Source organism: Grus americana, chromosome 13 (genome assembly GCF_028858705.1).
Source record: "Grus americana isolate bGruAme1 chromosome 13, bGruAme1.mat, whole genome shotgun sequence".
Taxonomy (NCBI): domain Eukaryota; kingdom Metazoa; phylum Chordata; class Aves; order Gruiformes; family Gruidae; genus Grus; species Grus americana.
Genome location: NC_072864.1, coordinates 16,219,218 through 16,237,067, shown reverse-complemented (window position 1 = coordinate 16,237,067; position 17,850 = coordinate 16,219,218). Strand labels below are relative to the sequence as shown.

General features: G+C 40.3%; 1 protein-coding gene across 2 annotated transcripts in view; it reads right to left on the bottom strand.

Annotated features, from left to right (window-relative positions):
• NKD1 (NKD inhibitor of WNT signaling pathway 1) overlaps nucleotides 1–17,564 on the bottom strand; it is a 116,218-nt gene extending 98,654 nt beyond the window's left edge. For both annotated transcript variants that reach the window (XM_054840862.1, XM_054840863.1), the window contains exons 1-3: nucleotides 17,320–17,564; nucleotides 17,148–17,180; nucleotides 16,788–16,945 (exon numbers count right to left, since the gene is read on the bottom strand). In XM_054840862.1, the coding sequence (XP_054696837.1) occupies nucleotides 16,788–16,945; nucleotides 17,148–17,180; nucleotides 17,320–17,344 (216 nt within the window). In that variant the 5' untranslated portion in view covers nucleotides 17,345–17,564. The remainder of the gene's footprint in view (nucleotides 1–16,787; nucleotides 16,946–17,147; nucleotides 17,181–17,319) is intronic.
• Between the last annotated feature and the right edge of the window lie 286 nt (nucleotides 17,565–17,850).

The following is a 17,850-nucleotide window of genomic DNA, read 5'->3' as shown; positions in this document are numbered from 1 at the left end:
TCCTGAGCTGGGCTATGCTCCACTGTCTTTCCACTCACAAATAGGCAAGTAAGGAAGTAGGATATTGGAGCTGAAAGAATTTCTCCTCACAAAATACACATATGCTATACATGTTTTTTTGTTATCAATCTGTACAGTGGGTATGGTATGACTAGGCAGTATGTATGGTACATATTTGCCTCAAATGGTACAGTATGGTGTGCTAGCCGATGCTAGATGGCAAAAGGATTCTTGATGTTCCACACCCAAATGTGCACCCTGCTAGTTAGACCACCATGTGGCTTTGTTTCTCCACCAACATTTAGTTTCTGAACAAATGTATCATTTAGATCAAGCTCAGGCAAAGGCAATAGCTGTTAAAATAGAAGTATCTAACACATGCAGTGTTGAGACCTGAGGAACCAGGAGGGAAAGAAAGAAGCACAGGGCAACTGCTGAGGAAGTGTGAACCCTTGGCAATAGGTGGCAAAGAAAACTTTAAGTCTCCAAAGGGAGAGGAAAACACCCAACAAATGCCCATATCTAACACACAAATTACAACGATTCCAGCCAGACTCACTGAACTCTCAAAACCACAGAGCCGCTAGATTAAAACCATTCTTACAATTCAATATTCAGAGAAATCATCTTTAAATACATAATAATGGGTTACAAGATGCCATTAAATCCTCTTTAGACAGGCAGAATTTGTCTGAATTCTCATCATATTTATAAGGAGGGGGGAGCAGGGAAGCTACAAGCGGGGATGTGCCTGGCTGCACACACACAGCTGGAGGGGTGTGCTCACTGCTGCCAGGCTAACAGGACAATAAGTTTCTCTTCAGCACCATACATTAACTGTGATTTCTATTGTTTAAAAGAACAAATGACATTCACAGCAGACAATCCAGTGGCAACAACTAAAAATCTTGGGAGTATCCATCACTAGCCATCAGTCACCATTTCTAAACATGATCATAGGTGATACATCACTGCCAACACCAGAAGGAGGAGGGAAGAGGTGTTAATTAACCTGTAAACCTGCTCCACTTCGTGCTCCAGATAGTACAAAGGCCCACCAGAATAGGAGGCATAGTTCACCCTCATTATAAGGCTCTCCATTACAAAGACAGTGCAAACAAAAGCCTACTGCTTTGACTCACCACTCCAGTTCATTGTAAACATTTTGACATGCATTTCACTCATGTACAAACTCTGCTGCTCCAAAGAATATCCTTAAAGAGAGGGCAATTTCATTATTCAAGCAAACACCACAAAAAAAGCTCATCTCCCTGCAAAGCTTCAAGTCTAGCTGGCGCATCAGAGCTCATCTTCAGTCTAATTTTTAACAAATGTTTTCCTTCTCCCTTTAGTTATGGCTGTGTAGTCCACTTCATCTAGTAACAGTGGTAAAAATCTGGCATTCTCCTCAACCTACATTATTTACCAATTATGATTTATACATATGCTAGCCATATGTTCTATCCCAACATTCCTGCTAAGCTTGCACTGAATTTATGCGCATTACAAAAAGCAAGGTACAGCAATAAGCAGGAAGGCTACATCACTTGAATGCAGGTGTCCTCAGACAGCCCTCCACAAGGAGCGGAGATTCAGCTCATACATTAAAGACACATCCCTTCCACCACCTTATAACCTTGTCCAAACTCTTGTTCGGATGAGGGGGAAGTAAAATGTCTTTTTTCTCCATATGTTAAAACTACTTTGATAAATACAAACTTTTTAGACTTAGACGTCTTGGGCCACTGGATTGTGACGAGAGCTGGACAGTTCAGAAAGGCCCCTTTCCAAAAGGATTTCAGGAAGATTACTGTAGAGCAAAAGAAGAAACAATGTAAGAGGGGTTTTTTGCAAAGGAGGATTATATAAACTCCAACGGGAATTCAAACATTCTTTTACATTCTTATTTTCTTACTTTGCTCAGGAAAGCAGGTAATAAATACATGGTTTATTCATAAAGACATACCAATGAATTAGGTGTACAGCTGGCATTGAAGTTCATGAACTTTATATATTTCTCTGTCTACCTCAACAGCCTAGGCAGGTAAAAGGATAAAACTTATCCTCATTTTCCTGATGGGAAAGTGGGAAAAAGTGGATAAAACCGGTAGTTTCGAAGAGAAGACAAGTGAGACTAAATGAGTGACAAGTGCTTAGCCATCTTGGGTCTCTGTGAAGACTCATGTTTGAGCAACTTGAGAGGGATATACAGCCAAAGCTAGGGTCTAGACTGGCTCCTGTATCTCATTCTTAAGCCATAAATTCAGAGTTTCAGGGACCAGGTAGCACCACAGCAATGGCTATCCATCTGACCACCCATATCACAAACACCTCCCAACTTCACATCCAAACCCACAGACCAGTCTTCTAATCTCAGATGACTTCAAAGCCTACCTAATTTGTGATTTAAAGTCCTCAAGAAAGCTGTATTTAACCCTATCTCCTTAAGTACAATAGGACTGACATCCTACCCAGGAAAATCCCAACCACTAAATAGAGACCCAAGGGGCTACACTAGTCAGCCCTGTTAGCAAAGGCATACCCTGTTATCAGGGATGCAAGGATTGCACAGTAAGCCTGTCTCTGAACCACCGAGAGCTTTAACTTAGTAGGGATCTTTCTGCCATATATATAAAATATGTATACAAAATATGGTTCAGCACCACTTATTAATGGATAAATCTAAGAAGTGCTGCACTAGAACATGCAGCTTCCAACAGACAAGAGAGCTACTAGTAATTACTATCACAAGATAAAAATACAAACAAAAATTATCTTATGATTGAAGCAAAAAGGATTAAGGGCACAGCCCAGACATCCCATCAGTACTGCCTGTGCTTCTGATGTGCCCATTCTCACCCCATCCCCTTAACAACCAAGTCAATGATTTTGTTCCATCCTATGCATGTGTATCCTACATTCATTTATTACTTTGACCACGTTCCCAGTACCAAATGAACCCTAATTTTGCACTTTGCATCCTTTAACAAGCCTGTCTACATAAGCTGAAGAAACACTCCATCCGCTGCCTACTCGCTTTTTTCAGGCCTCCTTTCAGAGGAAAGGTCTAGCCTTTCCTCTAACCAGCCCTGCCTCATCTTCTTCCTTAAGAGCGCATTTTCACCCACTCCGGGAGGATTGCACTTTGCTCATTCCTGTTTGATATATTTATTGTGAGACAGGATCATATGAGATTGAAGGCCCAGAAAACCCCATGCTATGTACCCTGCATAAAATGTACTTTCCCTTACACTAGAAAAAGGCTTACATGACATATAGTTTTTATAAATATATATCTATGAAATTTTGAAAGTAGGCAAAAAAAATTATAATATCATAAGGTGGGAAGGAATACAAAAGAAGAAAAAAAACACAGTGAAGAGAATCCTTTTTTATAAAAAATAAAACTATGCTTAACACAAACTTCTTCATGAATTCTCTTTATACTTGCAACGACATGAATTCACCATTCTGCTGACACTGTTGCTGACACTACTGAAAAAGTCACCCAAGAAGTCTCATTTTAAAACAAAATTTTACAAAGAGAGGAAATGAGGACTTGTAGTGGTACATTTCCTTCTACTTAATCACAGCATCATTATTGTGATGGTATAAAGTCCACTTGGACTTTTTAATTGATTTAATGATAAAGACATAACAATTTTGGGCTAACTGCCACAAGGACATTCAGTTAAGAGGGAAAAAAATCTTAAATTATAGTTACGCAAAAAAACCCCCCTCAAAATTATTTAATACCAACAAACAAGAGATTCCTGCAGTAAATCAGTGTTTCTAATATTAATTTTAATACTACCTTCAGATTCCATTCACTCAAGTCACTGAGGAATTCTTAAGTATTTGCAGTCATCAGTAAAACAAGGAACTTTTTCAGCTCTTTGCCCTTAGAATCATGAGGTATAAACTTTCAACTTCCATACAGAATATATTTTTAAAACGAAGAGTGCATTTCCCAGAATAATGATGCTGTAATACCAAACAGCAGCTCAGTTATTTTGTGTTAAGAAACCAAAGCCCTTCTTACACAATTTCAAAGCAGCAGCTGCGACTTTGAAACTAGGAATTCATCCTGGCCACCTGCTTTAAAACTAGCCAAAATAAACGTGGTGGGATGGTTGCTGTCGATAACCATGGGATGGCAGGGTAGCCCAGGTTGTTTGCTGCTAGGGCTTCACGTCCTAGAGATCACGAACTTCTCCAGGATCTGGTCTGGATGAGGACCTGGGGATCAAGCCACATCTGAAAGCTGGCTTAATTATTAAGTGCTAGACTGCAGTACTGTTACTCATGAGGATCGAAGCTTCATTGCACAGCTGAGATATATTGTTCACGGCATGCCATTCACAGTATGATGTTTTATTCCCACAGCAGATGATCCTTTTCAATCACTCAGCAAGCAGTATTATGGTCTGGCTTGTAAGGTATTGTTTTCTTTGAAGAAAGGTTTTGCTTTGCTGTTGGTTCAGGGTTTTTTAATACACTCAAAAGCACCCATAATAGTAATAACAGTAAACTAAAAATTATGACTTTAAAACCTGAAAGTAGCCCACTTTTTCTAGCCTTAATGAATGCTCAAACATTGCAAAAACCAGTGCCCACCAAGGGAACACGAGATCTTCCCAGATTCACAACCATAGTGCATGTAGCATAGTGTGCCTCAGGAGATATTTCAGGGCCTAATCCTGCTCTCAGCAGAGTTAATGGACTCCAACGGTAAAAGAATTTGACCAACAAAGACTCAGTCATTTCTAATTCTTGGCATTAAAAAGAAAGTATATTTTGCATTAACCTGAAAATAATCCCCTTCAGAAAACCATACTACAAAGTACTACAAAAGAAAAAGAAAACTTTAAAATATAAACTTTTAGGAATATGCTTGTATGTTTTTAAATATTAATATAACATTGCTAAAGAGGGGATGAATTTAAAAATCACATCACTGCTAAGTGGCCTAAGGTTCTTTCCACTTTCTACTCCTTTTTGCCTTGCTTTCCCCCTATGCACACCCCTTGTGCAGAGGCACATTTCATACAAAGTAACCCACTGGCACTGCCAAGGTGGAACGATGCTCTTCTCTTTACAGCCAGCAAAGGACCCCCACCTTGATCTTCAAGGAAAAGCCTCTGGATAGTGCAACTCAAAATGCTGCTGCAAGTTTATTTCTTCTTTTTTTTTTTCTTTTCCTATAAATTACTCCTCCTTTTGATGTCTATTCTTGCTCTTAAAAAAAATACACACATCAGGTTAAGATGAAAACTGCCCACACGACAAGTTTGTGTTTACAAGCTTAAGAGCAAGTTTCACTTGAACACAGGTCAATGCCGCTTTAAGAAAACATCACATACCAAAAAAATCACACATGGTTAGAACACATCACGAGCAGAGAGGAATTGTGGACTCAGTCTGTGAGGCACCGAGCCAGCCCGAGAAGCCCTTTGAAGTTAGAAAAACATCCTCTGGTCAGAGCACATTTGTGAAACCGTGGGACAGGCGCTTTAAACAACATTCACTCCGAGATCACCTGCGGTGTGCCAGTGGATTGGCGCCTGTGTAACTTCAACAACGTAACCCTTTATATTCCACAAAGATCACTCACTCCAAAAGCTGTCCTATCAATAGCATACAGTCAAAAAACTGTATGGCGAAACCTGTACCATTTCACTCTCTGTACAACACAGGCAATTCCAACAGGCACATGAAGTTTGGGAAACCCTGCTGTAAGCAGAACTTGGTCAACAGAAGAAAGGGTGCTACACCTAGACAAAGCAGCGCTGGTACAGAAAGAAGGCATCACCCTGCAAGAAGGGCCACTGCAAACCAGTGTTGCACAAACCGTACAATATAGTTTGGAGCACAGCCGGGTATGACACAAAATACTCACTGTTAGTCACCATCATCATGAGAAGAAAGATTCTTGGCTGTGGAGAGCTGAGTCCAGGTAACACACATGTCCACCCATTTACAGACAGACGAGACTGAACACCAGCAGACTGCTTTTTCAGCTGAGTTACTTCCCTCTGCCCAGTTCTGCCCTCAGCTATTAGCACCCAGCCCGCTGGCATCAGTAAGCTGGGCCAACACAATTTAAAGCCAAATCCTCCCCCTGATCTGGCATGTCTCTCAGACTGGCACACCTCTCAGAAAAGAGAAACATGTCTCTGGACATATTTCTAACTGAAAGCAGAACGGGTTATCCACCCCTGATACTACTGGATATCGGAACTGATATGCAGTAACAGGAGATTTTGAATAGACTCCATGTCTATTGAGAGCGTGGAAGGAGGAAGCCTCACCCTGTCGTTGGATAGGGCTCCTGCTGCTATTAGGAGACACGCTGACTGTACAGTAGGGCAGGACTCTTTCCTTGCTTAAAACATACCCCTAAAGGCACGACATTAGCATTTTTCTTTTGTAACCATTCTGTTGTTCTGTATTTGACAAGCTTTCCAATTTTCCTCAGTGGTGGTGAAATTGTCCTTATTTTTTTGAGGAGACCAGGACTGTTGGTGTTGCCATCACAAACACACAAGGACAGTCAGATTACTGTTGCAGAACTAATAAGGGACCTCACAGTCTTTTTGCTACTCCCACAGGACATTACCCATTGTCTGTTATTGATTTACTGGCAAATCTAGGGCGATTCCACTGCAGTATCTTCAGTTTCTGTCATTCCAAAATGGGGAGAATCAGAGGTGGCCATAGATTAAGGTTAAATTGTTTTAGCAGAGGTTTGTTCTGTCTTTAAACAGCACATGTATGTTCACTGGCTAAGCACAGGGAACACCTGCATGCTCCAGCCTAGCTAGTCCCTCCTGGATAACAGCAAATGTCCAAGGACACAGAGCTACTTCAACGTGCCTTACTTTTGACTTTCATCACACAGTTCTCACAAAAATTTATTTCATTTTTTTCTAAGTTGCATCAAAAAAAAAAAGAAATCAAACAGCACAACTGGACAAGAGTGCCATGGTAAGGTTGATGGCCAAATTCCAATGAAGTCTACGTAGCATCAATGAATACGATACTTCCTTTCCGAATGCTGGGGTCTTTTTTCCTTTCTTTTCTGTTACACATCACCATGTTCTAATCCAAGATTGACTGCCTTTCAAAGAAAAGACCTGTGCAATAGCTTAGGCAGGAAGAGATCTCATTTACTACTCTATGCTGTGCATTAGGCCAGAGTTAAAGATTTTGTGTGCTTCCTATTGGTCATAAATAGACAATTAAAAACAGCCTTAGAGTAGAAGAAGAAGAAAAAAAAATAAAAGAAAAAAAAGGAAAAAAAAAGAATGAGACTGTGGTGCAATACTTTAACAAACCAACCTAATTAGATAAAAAACACCTTCGTACAATAAAAATGTGGTATTTTAATGGGTATTAAGCAGTGCTGTGGGAATAGCCTCTCCAAAACATATCTGCAAAATTACACTGCTAATTGCAAATGGGAATTTAAGTGGCCGTACAACTGGGAAAAACTTTTGCGAACCTGTCATAAAATGATCAGATAAACTGCATCTGCAGGGGAAAATACATTGCCATTCCACCAGCAATGTAGCTGCTAGATAAAAAGACTATTAGTCTCACCACTTCAACCTTCCTTCATCTTCCACTGATGTGGCAGAGAACCCGATACAAAACCACTGAAAGCAATGAGAAGTTTCCCCTCTATTACGGCAGGGCTTTGCATCAAAGCATAACAGAGAAATATTGGAGAATTTTTCAAGATGATAAAACCAGATTTACCTAACTGCACTGAGTTAAAAATATACCTTTAAAAGTAATTTATTTATGGTATTCTGAAAAACTCCTTTTACATACACATCCACATCAGGAACAAGACCTTGCACATAAGCTTTGCATAAATAAAAATGGCTTTAACTGAGATAACCTATGAAGTTTATCCTCAAAATAAAATTAAATATTCAGGATGGCTAAATGAGGCACAGTTTTTCCATGGGAAAATATCAAAGTATTATTTATTTTTCTGTAAGTACTTGTTTTGAAAAGCCTTTCCTCCCCACCTGGGCTTCGGCTAAAAGCCACAATCTACATTTAAACAGCGTGTATGCTTTAGAAAACTATCAACCATCTTTTTTTTAAAGCAGAAGCATATGAAATTATTTGATCCACTTTTCATATAGAGAGTCTAGGGCTGACCATAAAGAAATAGGCAGGCTCCCAGTATAAACTTACCAGGATTACATCAAAGACCTTCCTCTAGGATCAGACGATTGATTTCTTCAATGCTTTTTAGAATTTCTTCCAGGATATTTTGGGTTATTGCCTTAGACCTTTGCTCAGCTGGAATGACAGATACTCTGTTTGCTAGACTATGATGTTCTCTCTTTATAGGGGAATGAGTGTCTGTAGTTTATACACACGTACACTATGTGAACAGAGAGAGACTTGGAAAGTTCACAAGCAAAATTATTATTTATTGTTTCAAAAAGAGTAGTTTATTACAGAAACACTGATACAGGCTTAACCACAGCATCTTATGCAATACAGAGACTGCTTGTTATTCTGTGAGCTCAGGACTGGGGCACTCTATGCTCAGAGAAAATTCCTGCCCCCGCAAACAGGCATTTGTTCTTTATATGCATTTAATGCATAAGGCTTAGCTTTACAGCTACTACCTTCTTTACCTAACTCTCTTGAAACTAACCGTCCTGGAATCATAAAAGATTTTCAAGATAGGACAACAAGAAGCGGCTTAGTCCTTACCTACTGCTATCAAATCTTTGGGGAATCAGACAGAAAACTATCTCCGAGGGCAATGCGACACACTACCCACCATTCTCCTTCCTCCCCCAAGACAAATCTGTCACCTCCGTACCACTCATCATTTGCATCAGAGTATGGATCAAAAGATCCGAGGCTGCTCCCAAATCCCATTTCTCCTGCAAGACAGTACTTTGTTCTGTCACTTCCCTACTGAGTCTATCCCCTTATTTTATGCCTCACAGCATGTGTGGCTGCACCCCAAGATCAAACACCCATGCATGATTTTCTTTCACAGATCTTGAATCACAATGTTATACTTTAATAGGAACCTCGATATACTTAATCCCTTTAAAGCTGCCACAGTAATGCCCCCAAATGCATTAAATTCCACCCTAATTGCAAAACACAAAGTATTTCTCTCGATGGACAGTGCATAGACTATTCTGACCACATGCCAATCCATGTCTGAGCTAAAGCAACGTACACTGCCTGCATTTGTTAGTTTGAAGCCCAAGGATAGGTGGGTGAAAATTCCAGTCACTTTAAAAGTTCTCTGCGGCAAATTTTGCTCAAAACATAACTGATCCCCTCCCACATTTTAAGGGAGGATCTCACATTCTCAAGGGATTCTCACTGCAAATGGCATCAGGGACCAGTGCCACTGAGCCTGCATTTAAATCCAAATCCATTACAACCAAAAGCTAGACTGGTAGATGGCAGTTTTTCAGGTATAAGCAAGACACCCTTTCACAGTCAGCTCGATGAGCTTCAGAGTTCCACTGAATTTTCAGATCGAGAAGGGTTATCAGAGAAAATTATTAAACTCTTTGACAAAAAGCAGAAAAACTGCTTGCCTGATAAGTCTTGTGAACAAGCATTCAGTTTTATTAACAGCAGTTTCAGATTTAAGGAGCAACAATTTCTCATGAATGTTTGGCAAGGACCTTGTTTTGAACCAGGGAGCCACAGGGTCTTCCATTATCCCTGCCAAGGGGTTAGTGTGGTGGGATCTTTTAGGTGTGTTTTTACAGGGCTCTTCTTGGCCATTGAGGAGCTTCTCAGGCACTGATGGCATTTCAGTCTCCTGTGGCCAGAGTCTGGTCTTCAAGGAGCACAACGATTTACTCCACCAAAAGTTTTATAGACTAAAACGATAGGATCATTTATTGCCCTACAACATACAGTAGGCCATATCACACAAACAAAATCAGTGGTACTAAGTTTCATAGCTGTTGTAGGACCTCCCGACAAGAGACTGCATCGTTCCCTTCCTCAAACAATTAGATTCTGTATGACTAATCCAGAAGTATTTCTCACATATGATGGGCACATATCAGGCCATGTGAGACACACATGTATAGGTATTAAGGAACCTGGCTGAACAGCTACTTGCAGATATAAGCCTGTTTGAAAGCCAACTCCCATGACAAGCCAATGGTCCAGTCCTTATTAAACAGCGGACATGCAAATAGACTGCTGTCACGTAACCGCAAGACACTAACTATACAGGACTTCCAACTCAAAAAAGGATGTCTCACACATTCAGAAATGTCATCTCTATTCTGCAAATTACAAGATAAAAGTATATGCCATATTGCTCTGATGGCAATAAATCCAGAAGTTTACAAAAAGCAGATGTATACTGTACAGCTGTATCCCTTGCAGAGAGACCAGGACAGCAATGTTTGAACCTACACAAGTCATTTCCCCTCTTTCTTAGATTACGCAGTAGTTAAAGTATCTGTGCCAGCACAGCCCTTTCACCACAGCTAACACCACTGGTGTTCCACCACTGCAAGACAAATGTCATGAGATATTCCAACACAAACATGCTTTGCTGGCTCAGAAATCAGACACAATGAAGATTTTTGCATTTGGAACTTGGTTAATAATTCTTGAATGGAATACAGTCCAACTCAGTCTCCCATAGCTGTAGTTACTCTGTAGGAGTAAATACAAGCTTAGCTGTGCTGCCAATGTTGGCAGATATGACTGAATAAATTCACAGAGAAAGTCTATTTGATCATTTCTTCACATTAACTTTTTGAACTAAAACTATACCTCATTTTCCATAAATATCACATAGTCTGAAAACTCCCAAGTATTCAGAGTAACTAGTATATTAACTAGAAAAGTGGTTTAGTTACAAAAAATACTTCAAGTATTTTGCACATTTCAACATCTACCATTTACTTTCCAACCAGGTTTTGATACTGACATTCATGAAGCAAAATCCATCCACAAGGATTTCTACAAAGGCCAACATCTGCAGCACAGGGAGCAATGTTCCATTTTGATTTAAATATCATCACCAAACAATTATTTCCTCAACTTTGGAAAACCTAACTCTTACAAAGTTTCAATACTCAAAAGACTTCTCTTTCCTCTGTTCATAACTCAATTCAAAAGAAACCATAAAAGTCAACTAAGATCTTCTTCTAAAGGGTGCCTACAAATAGCCACTTACCGAGCTCCTCCTGGGTCTTATTACCAATCTCACAAAACCTACAGAAAACCCTTCTGTTAATGAATGCTGCTGTAAAGAACATTCCCATATGTGGACAATCATGTGCTACAAATTTCCCATTTTTGTTATAACCAAAGTTTTAGTGTAAAGTCTGGACTACATTATTTACATTTAAGTCATTAAAGAATATAACTTACTGTCGTTACTTTTCATCCCCATTTACGAAGAAAGTGTACTCCATAACCAAGGCCGCTTCCTTCAGAAGAATTAAGGTTTCACTAAGCCAAGAGGAACTTATCAGTAGCCCAAGAGACATAGCTTCTATCACTTAGATGAGGACTTCACCCAGCTACTACACAGAATACACTTCCTTCTCACAAACATCAACCTAAGTAACTCCACTTTAGAGGGGGTGGGAGAAAGAGGGTTGTTAGAGATCAAAAAAAAGTTACTTTAACAAGATTGTTCGCAGAAACTTCACGGGCCATTCAGCTTTCCAATCAACATGCCAAATTAAAAGTGCACCATGTTAAATCTGAAACACCTATAAAACAAGCCCTGATGAAATACAGACTGTCTTCCATCCACCTCCTCCATATGGCTCAAGCAAAGTAAACTTTTAATTTCATAACACAAAATATTTAATTTATTCTTTTCTTCATATGTCAATTTAACCTCTGGCACATAGCTTTGAAACCATGTAAGGATGCCTAACACTTTCCATATGGCAACTGAATTGTGGCTTTTAATTGCACCAACTGGTATCATTCAAGGATAATTCCCTTGGAATCCAGCTTTCTGCTACACTATTGGCCAATTCACTAATCTCATCACTATGGCAGTAATACTTTCAGAGACTCTTTGATTGTTAATATTCATATTATAATTTTCCCAAACCAGAGCTGTCAAGATATACTACGTGCACCACTAATTAAATTATCTTGGTTTGTCAGCACCAAATTTCAACACTAAATAATATTCTGCTTCTCTCTTTAAATACAAAGTTTGGCAATTTTATTTTAAATGCCATACACAATATTTTGTATATCAAAATATTTTTTTAGTCATACCAATATCTAGCACTGCCGAGTCTGTTGTTTCTTTTATCCTCAAAGTCAATACAAATAATTATCTATACAATACTGACATTAATGTACTTGAAAATATTTCAGTTGGGAAGATCACTTCAAGCAGTCACACAAGATAGCACCCAAGGAAATTTTAATTGCTCTTGTCACCATATCAGTAAGAAGGCAGTCTTTCAAATGTCATTCTACCCAATTGAGATGACCCCAAAGTAGTGCTACAATTAAATCTTCCACTTCAACAGCCTCTAAACCATAGTATATACATACCACTTAAAAAGTCTAATAATTTCATTTTGGATAAATGACCTACCCAGCTGTGTCTTCCATAAGGCTATGTATTTTTATATGCACACACACATGCTATTCAACAGTGGGACATGGGGAACGGCTTTGTTTGTTTGTTTTTTGTTTTAAAATTTAAGAAAGATCATGCTATAGAGGAGCAGTGAAGTTGACACTGGCGTAGTCTCCTCTCAGCCATGCAAGGAATGCCCATTAATGTCACTGACAGTTAAAGGCACAGAACAAATGGAGAACAAGCTCCACCTCTGAAGTAGGGATGTGCCTCAGCATTTCATACTGTATTATTCCCAGACCAGATACTCAACTCAGCACCAAAGAGCCCAGCAGAAGTGGTATGTTAAAGTCTTTTCTTTTTTACCTAAAACGATTACTTACAACTTGGCTCACTGTGAGCCGGTTTGAAATTTAATTAAAAATATGAGATTTTTTTCCAATCCCAAGCACAGATCTCAACAAGACACACAAGAAACTACTAAAATTTCTTACGGCTTTGAAGATAAAAGTAAATTGAACTAAACAAATGTCATATTTAATATTTTCCCCTCTAGCATAGAACTACTTCTCAGTTAAATAAATAAACACATGAATATTTGCAAACAATGTTGATCTCCAAAAATAGTTTGTAAAAGTAAACACCCTGAATAAAGTTAAACTTAAGAATTATACAGGACAATCCACAGCGTCAGAAAACATTTCTGGGCACAAGTTAACTCATTTATAAAGCAGCAAAGCGTATTCACTTGCTCTAATAGATTTACAACCCCAGTGGATTCAATTAGCTTTGAAACTAGAAGATGACTCTGGACCTCATACTTTTCATGGATGCAACAGAATTCCTTCTTTCTTTAATTCTACACGATGTGGAAGGCTGCAGCCCAGCCCTCAGCCTCCACAGTAATTAAAACATTTAGAGCAGAGCAGCCCCTGCTGGGCGGGTAGCAATGGTTTAATGAGATCAGAGCTCTTAGCCCAGAACAGAAAGTTGTATACACACCAGAACTGCATATTTCAGATACACTCCCCTTCCCATGGCTCATGCCTTCACCCAACATTACTCTGAGATCCTTCTCAGATGACTGATGCATTTGGCAATAGCTGGACACTAATTACTGTTCTTCCAGTGAATTGGAGCGGAAAGACCCAGATGGACAGGACACGACATGGACAACATGTCAGCTGAGGGAAGTCTGCTCTAACCAAGAAATTCTCAAAACTTCACTTCAGGAAGAGAAAAGGTGTTGTATTCTTGAACCCTCCTTGTGTCAAACACTCCTTGAGTGAACTGACACAATGACCTCCCCTCCACAACTACTGTAAATTCAATCATTCTAGAGAGGAGCACAAATGAAATTTTATTGCTTTCCTGTATTAGTCACTCATTCCTCTTATAAAACGCTGCATGAATCCCCCTGAACTTCAGTGTCATCTCCCCTGGATGACTAATGTGTTTCTGTTATTGAGGAAAACAGCCTTCCAACTACAACCAATACAGAATTTTTGGCTTATGTAGAGCAGTGTAAGTCAAATTTCACTATCGCATTCAAGTTCTAATCAAAATTATTCAAATCTTTGAAGTTTCAGACTTGGAAGCAACAGAGTGCTCACTTCCATCAACAGGTCTTTGGAAGTACACTGGATTTCACCAAACAGGGCCCTACATACTAATGAAACTACTATCAAGAAAACTCTGGTTAAGGATTCCTAGGAGGAAAATTATTTCTAGGACCATTAGTTTTTTTAAACTCAACTGGATGTTTCTCTGAATGCAGACATTTTCATCAGTGTTTGATCTAACTCCTTCTGCCATTTCCCCCTATTTCAGGAAAAAAATGTTTTAATGAGAATCCAAGGTTTCAGCTGTGACACTACAAAACTGTACCATTCCACAGAGCCTTGTAAGGTATCTGAACATTTTAGGAGGAATTTTGAAGTTGTAAGGAGAAGAGCCCTTGGTCAATTCAAGTGCAACAGTACTACATTACTGGGGAATACACAACTGTCCCACACAATCCCATGTGACTAACCATTAGTAGAAGCATCTAGTATTTCTACAACTTGAGGTGAACGAAGAGCCAACAGGTTAAGCTACAATTTGCTTTGTATCTTGGTATAATTATACAAGAGATCAAAGAGATCTCAGAAGTGAAACAGTCAGGCAATCTCAGTTATGGAGGCAATAGCTGTGACTGCACAATCCTTGTCAAAAGGACTGTACATATGGCACATCTGGTTCCAATGTAGGATTAGAAATGCATCCTTCCATATTACAAAAAGTTCATACTTTAAAGGAACTTTAATGTAGCTGTCACAGTGTGCCTGTGACAGGATGACAATTAAACTAAATCAATTAGCAGGCTATACATGCACACAGATACTACCAAATATATTAGGCAATAAATTGCAAATATTTTCAAACATTCAGAAACAGCTCTATCATGACAGCAAAAAGGTTCATGGGAACAGTGCTTTTAAACATACTTAAACCTATTTACAGTTTTCTAATGTACTAAAACTGTAGATTAATTTTTAGTTAATGGCTTGCTAATTGCTGAGTTATCATGAGGAGGACACCTTGAGTAAGAGAAATACTGTTCTACTGTCATTCCAGCTGAGCAGCCTCACGGAACTGAAAACTGAAGAGTTTTGTGAATAGCAAAGTATATTTGACAAAAGATTTTTTTTTCTGCTTTTCAGAAAGCAAACTGTCTTTGTGGAAGAAAATACATTTCACAAAGCTAAAGTCACAGTTTTTGACCTTTAACTCTTGTATTTAAAATCTATGTTTAGTTTGCTGAGCTCAACTTCTTTCCTAGAAAATATATATGTGAAAGGTAGAACATATCTAAAAAGCTTGACTCACAAAAATGGGGATAATTAAAAATAATTAAAAGCACATTTTTACTCTTTGCATCTGTATCATATATGTATGTACCATTATTACTGAGAATGTCTTTCTTCGTACACATTGTCTCGAAGTAAAGCACAATAAAAATCACTTCAACCAACCACACCCGCAAGTTGAATGTGAATGATTATGCTCATCAATTACAAACACTTACATCAATATCTTACCCCCTTCGCCTTACTTCTAATGACTCCCAAACAATTTATCCTCCTCTAAATACAATACTGGTGGAATCTAAAAAGTCATCATTAGCTTGTCCCATACTACACATCTTCCATGCACTTTAATGCCCCACCTAAAATGAAGTATTCTTGACTTGCGAGTTAATTTTTCCTGAGACATGAGAAGTCCAGGCTTCTGACAATAAAACCGGTGGCTAACAAAGCAAAGAGCCTGCAGGAGGTTTGGTGGCCCTGCTCTGCTTGTGCTTTCAGAGCCACATTCCTTGCTGGGAAGCACAGATTCCAATCTCCCCATCTCTCAGGTTACTTTTCCACTGATGGAGCTTTCAGGGCTTGATCCAAAGCTCACGGAAGTCAATGGGAGTCTTTCAGTAAACATCAATAAGCTCTGGATCATACCCTGAAACACTATGAGGACCATCTCTAAGAATTGTTAAGTTTGTTTACCTCCCATCATGCCTTTTTGTTTAAAGAGACAACATTAAAAGAAAAAAAAAAAAAAAGGCAACTTAAACATTTCCTGCAGCCCAGCTTTACAGGGGAGGACTGGACAAAAAGAAAGGGTGGAAAGTGACCACAGTGGTAACAGCCAGGACAAGTGACATGTGCAGTAACTCTTACGGAGACAGTCAGCCATGCGTTATTAGCAAAGAGCAAATAAATAACAATACACTCTTCAGGGACTTCTCCGTTCCTGAATTCCTCTGCCAAAATGTCACAGACAAACTTGTGCGCCAATCAGGGTTCTTAAGCTTGCGCACACTGGCAGGGTGCTGAGCTTTTCCCAGAGATTCTCTGTTTGTTCCTGTTTGTGAAGGGTTTTGTTCTAACCGTACTGCCCAGACGCTAGCGGACAGGTCCCCTTACTCCTCTGGGTTTTATACCAGCACCAAGTTTGCTTTGCAGCTCCTAACTTCATCAAAGGGCTGAAGGAAACCACCCACGGGGCAGCCCCTTGGAGCAACATTAGGGCAAAGAAAACCCTTCCTTTGCACAACCGCCCCTTGGGAGGGAGAGAGGGATGTAGAAAGAGCTTTTGGTTTTCCCTCTTTCAAAAAGAAGGGGCGGGGGGGGTGGGGACAGCGAGGAGGCTGACATACCCTGGCGCTGGAGAGCCTGCAAACAGCCCGGTGCTGGCAGCCTTGCTGGAGTCCCGAGCTGCTGCCTCCGCTGCTGCTGCCCCCGGAGTATTTCTGCTTCACCATCCAGTCCTCCAGCCCTTTGCGAGCCAGAGAGGCGTTCACCGCAAAACTATCACCTAGAAAAGAGGAGACAATGCCGCCGCTGAGCCGCCCGCAGAGCCCGCCTGGCCCCCGCGGCCATCCCCGCGGCCAGCCGGGGCGGGCACGCAGGGCGCAAACCGTGGCGGAAAGTTGAGAGGAGAGGGCAGGGGGACAGGGACAGCCACCCGGACCGGGGGAAGGCGTTCAAAGTTACTAGCAGTAAGGAGCCATCCCTACCTTCTGGACTTTCTCTGGGTTTACAAACGGCAGCTAGGCAGATCCGGAGGAAAGTGGGGGGGGGAATAATAAAGGAAGATCATTAGACACCAGTATAAAATCACAGCAACAAACCGAGTAAAATCCGAATAAGGGGAAGGGGCTAAGGAAGTAGCAAGTGAAAAGAACTAACCATGTTTCGAGTGAAGTTTCCCCATCTCTCTGCATTGATCTGTAATTACGATTCATTTGACTGTTTGCAGTAGGGTCAGGTTCGCTTGTTGTTATTTTTGTAGATATATAAAATCCCAGCGTGTTTAGAAATCCATGTGCTCCGCTTCTCCCTGCTAACGCACAAGCGAGATCAAATCTCAGTTCCTCTCTTGCAGCACGGTCCGGCGTCCCCCTCTCCTCTCCTCTCCTCTCCTCTCCGCTCCACTCTTCCTCCTCTCTCCTCTCTTTCCCAAAGACAGAGGCGGTTACAAAAGACCTTACTTCACCCACCGGGGAACATGATTGACACCTCATTGAGATTAGACCACTTGCAGGCAGCCTCCGCCTTCCCATTGGGCCGCGGCGGCAGATGAAAGGGGCGAGTGAGCCTTTTGGAGGCTCAAAAAAAAAAAAAAAAAAAAGGAAAGAAAGAAAAAAGAAAAAGGAGCAGCCAGGGCGCGTTTCACTTCCAGCCAGGCACGGGCGGCAGGGCTGGCCCCGCTCCGCTCCC